The sequence below is a fragment of the Austrofundulus limnaeus genome, unplaced genomic scaffold (genome assembly GCF_001266775.1).
Source record: "Austrofundulus limnaeus strain Quisiro unplaced genomic scaffold, Austrofundulus_limnaeus-1.0 Scaffold83, whole genome shotgun sequence".
NCBI classification, from domain to species: Eukaryota; Metazoa; Chordata; class Actinopteri; order Cyprinodontiformes; family Rivulidae; genus Austrofundulus; species Austrofundulus limnaeus.
Window position 1 is genome coordinate 935251 of NW_013952485.1, and position 1997 is coordinate 937247.

Below are 1997 nucleotides of genomic sequence, written 5' to 3' on the forward strand. Positions count from 1 at the left end.
GGATAGAACAGGTGAAATTTACGCAGCTCATTTACGCACTTTTCCTGAAGATAGAAGAGTTTGTTGAATCTGACGTGACATGTTCATACGAACCCTTTGTACGAACAAAAGTAAGAGAAATTTAGGATAAGAATACGAACATGTTCTTGCATGAGGCCCATTGTATTCTCTTCAGCTCTTCCTGTGGCATCGTCACGCACCAATCTACAGTAAATAACTTTACAAACGAGCTGAGAGATGCTGTTGGCTTYAGTTTTTGCAGCTTCTAAAGCTTCAAGGTCTTATAGTTAAGTGGCCTTCCTGAATTTTTTAATCATTATTGAACATCCATTTCTTTGTGCTTTCATCATTTTTTTGCTTTTGTTTCAAGGCTAAATTATTGGAAGTGTAATGATTCTGCAAAATATTTCCGTTCAAATTTTTGTCCTTCAGCTTCACAGATATGTCTGTTTGCAGTTTTTCATTTTGACATTTAAAATCGACATTTAAAATTAGATTTTGTATTCCAAATAGGTAATTCATTGGATGTTTTGGATACCAATTTAATTAAGCAATTTTTTGTATTTTTACACAAAATTTCACACAGTTTCTCCCTGAAGTTGGTAAATGCACACTATCAATTAAATAAGGAAATAATATTTGATTAAATCATAATATGTACAATATATATTGCCAAAAAAACATTATTTAGAATAATTCATTGTTCAACTCTGTTCTGGATGAGCTTCGCATGAAAATACAATAGAGAGATATAATTATACAGAAAAGTACTGATATGTGGACTTTCAGTGTTTATAATGACAGTTTGTTTTCTGTCTCCAGCTCTGTTGTGAGGCTGCCAGTTTAAACTATATTTGAGGATTTCAATTAAAATTCAGACTTTATTTTGTTTGTTTGGMCTCTGGTAAAAATGTGAGCTGTCCATAATGGGCTGAGGATTGATCTGAAGTTTCATTTCATCTGACAGATGAAAGAAAAGCTGTAATTTTCAGTTGTGAGAGTTTGTGTGCTGTCTACACTCTGAGGGGATTTGTTAAAAAAACGAGCGAGAACAAATCATCCAGCAGTTGGAGACACACTGGGTAAAAGAAAACAGAGATTTTCATGTTTAAACGTAAGAGGTGTAAAATTAGTGGTAATGAGAATAAACTAACATAAATTTTTGGTAAGACTCAAAAATGAGAATGCATAGCTTCACACTGAACTGTACATTTTCTATGAAATTTATAAAACTTGAACCCTGATTGTGTGAATACCATTAAAGATATCAAAATAGCAGTTTAGTTGTTTAAAGTCCAAATTTCAATTAACTGTTCACCCTTCAAATGAAGTTTCTATTGTCTGAATTATTGAACTCCAAATGTGGCTGGTTTTTACTGGCTTTGCCAAAATTTCATCAACACTGTATACAATGTAATGCTACCAAATGTCATAGCATATTGTTTTCAAGTTGCATTTTTTTCATTGTTTTTTTTTTTTCTAAAGCTACAGTGGGAGTACCAATGTGATGGAAAATAAAAAAAATAACCAAGACATAAGGGTGCTTTAAWGCTAGGAACCTTTAAAAATCATGAAAATTAGGGGAGCACAGATTGCAGTTTTCTGGCCGATCACTGAACTTCAAAAAGTCTGACCTGGCGATTTGATTTTGGCTGATACAGAATTTTAAAATAACTGACACTCTCAGGTGTTATAAAGTCACAACACACCTTCAATGTTCCAGTCTTATTTTATTGAAAAAGACTGAAAAATACCCATGAAACATTACTTTTTTTTAAACTGGACATTAGGTAGTGCTCACAGCAGAGCAAAGAGGACAGTGGCTGATTTTCAGAACTTTGTAGACGCAGTTTTAAAGCCCATCTTTTCAGCCGATCTCCAAACATTTTGGAAGTCGGTCAGCCGATTTATCGATACACTAATAAAAACGTCGTCTTTGTTTTCTTGACTGAAGATTTTTTTTTCACCTTTCCTTGTCAGTGGTACACCAGTCCAGA

At 33.5% G+C, this 1997-nt stretch overlaps 2 protein-coding genes across 2 annotated transcripts in view; one reads left to right on the top strand and one right to left on the bottom strand.

Annotated features, from left to right (window-relative positions):
- Positions 1-1997, top strand: part of st6gal2a (ST6 beta-galactosamide alpha-2,6-sialyltranferase 2a) — a gene marked incomplete at its 5' end in the record, with an annotated part of 40351 nt that overhangs the window by 21680 nt on the left and 16674 nt on the right. Inside the window, 1 exon segment of the mRNA XM_014011650.1 lies at positions 1981-1997. Coding sequence (XP_013867104.1) covers positions 1981-1997 — 17 coding nt within the window.
- tmtops2b (teleost multiple tissue opsin 2b) overlaps positions 1-1997 on the bottom strand; it is a 62305-nt gene that overhangs the window by 18015 nt on the left and 42293 nt on the right. The window lies entirely within an intron of this gene.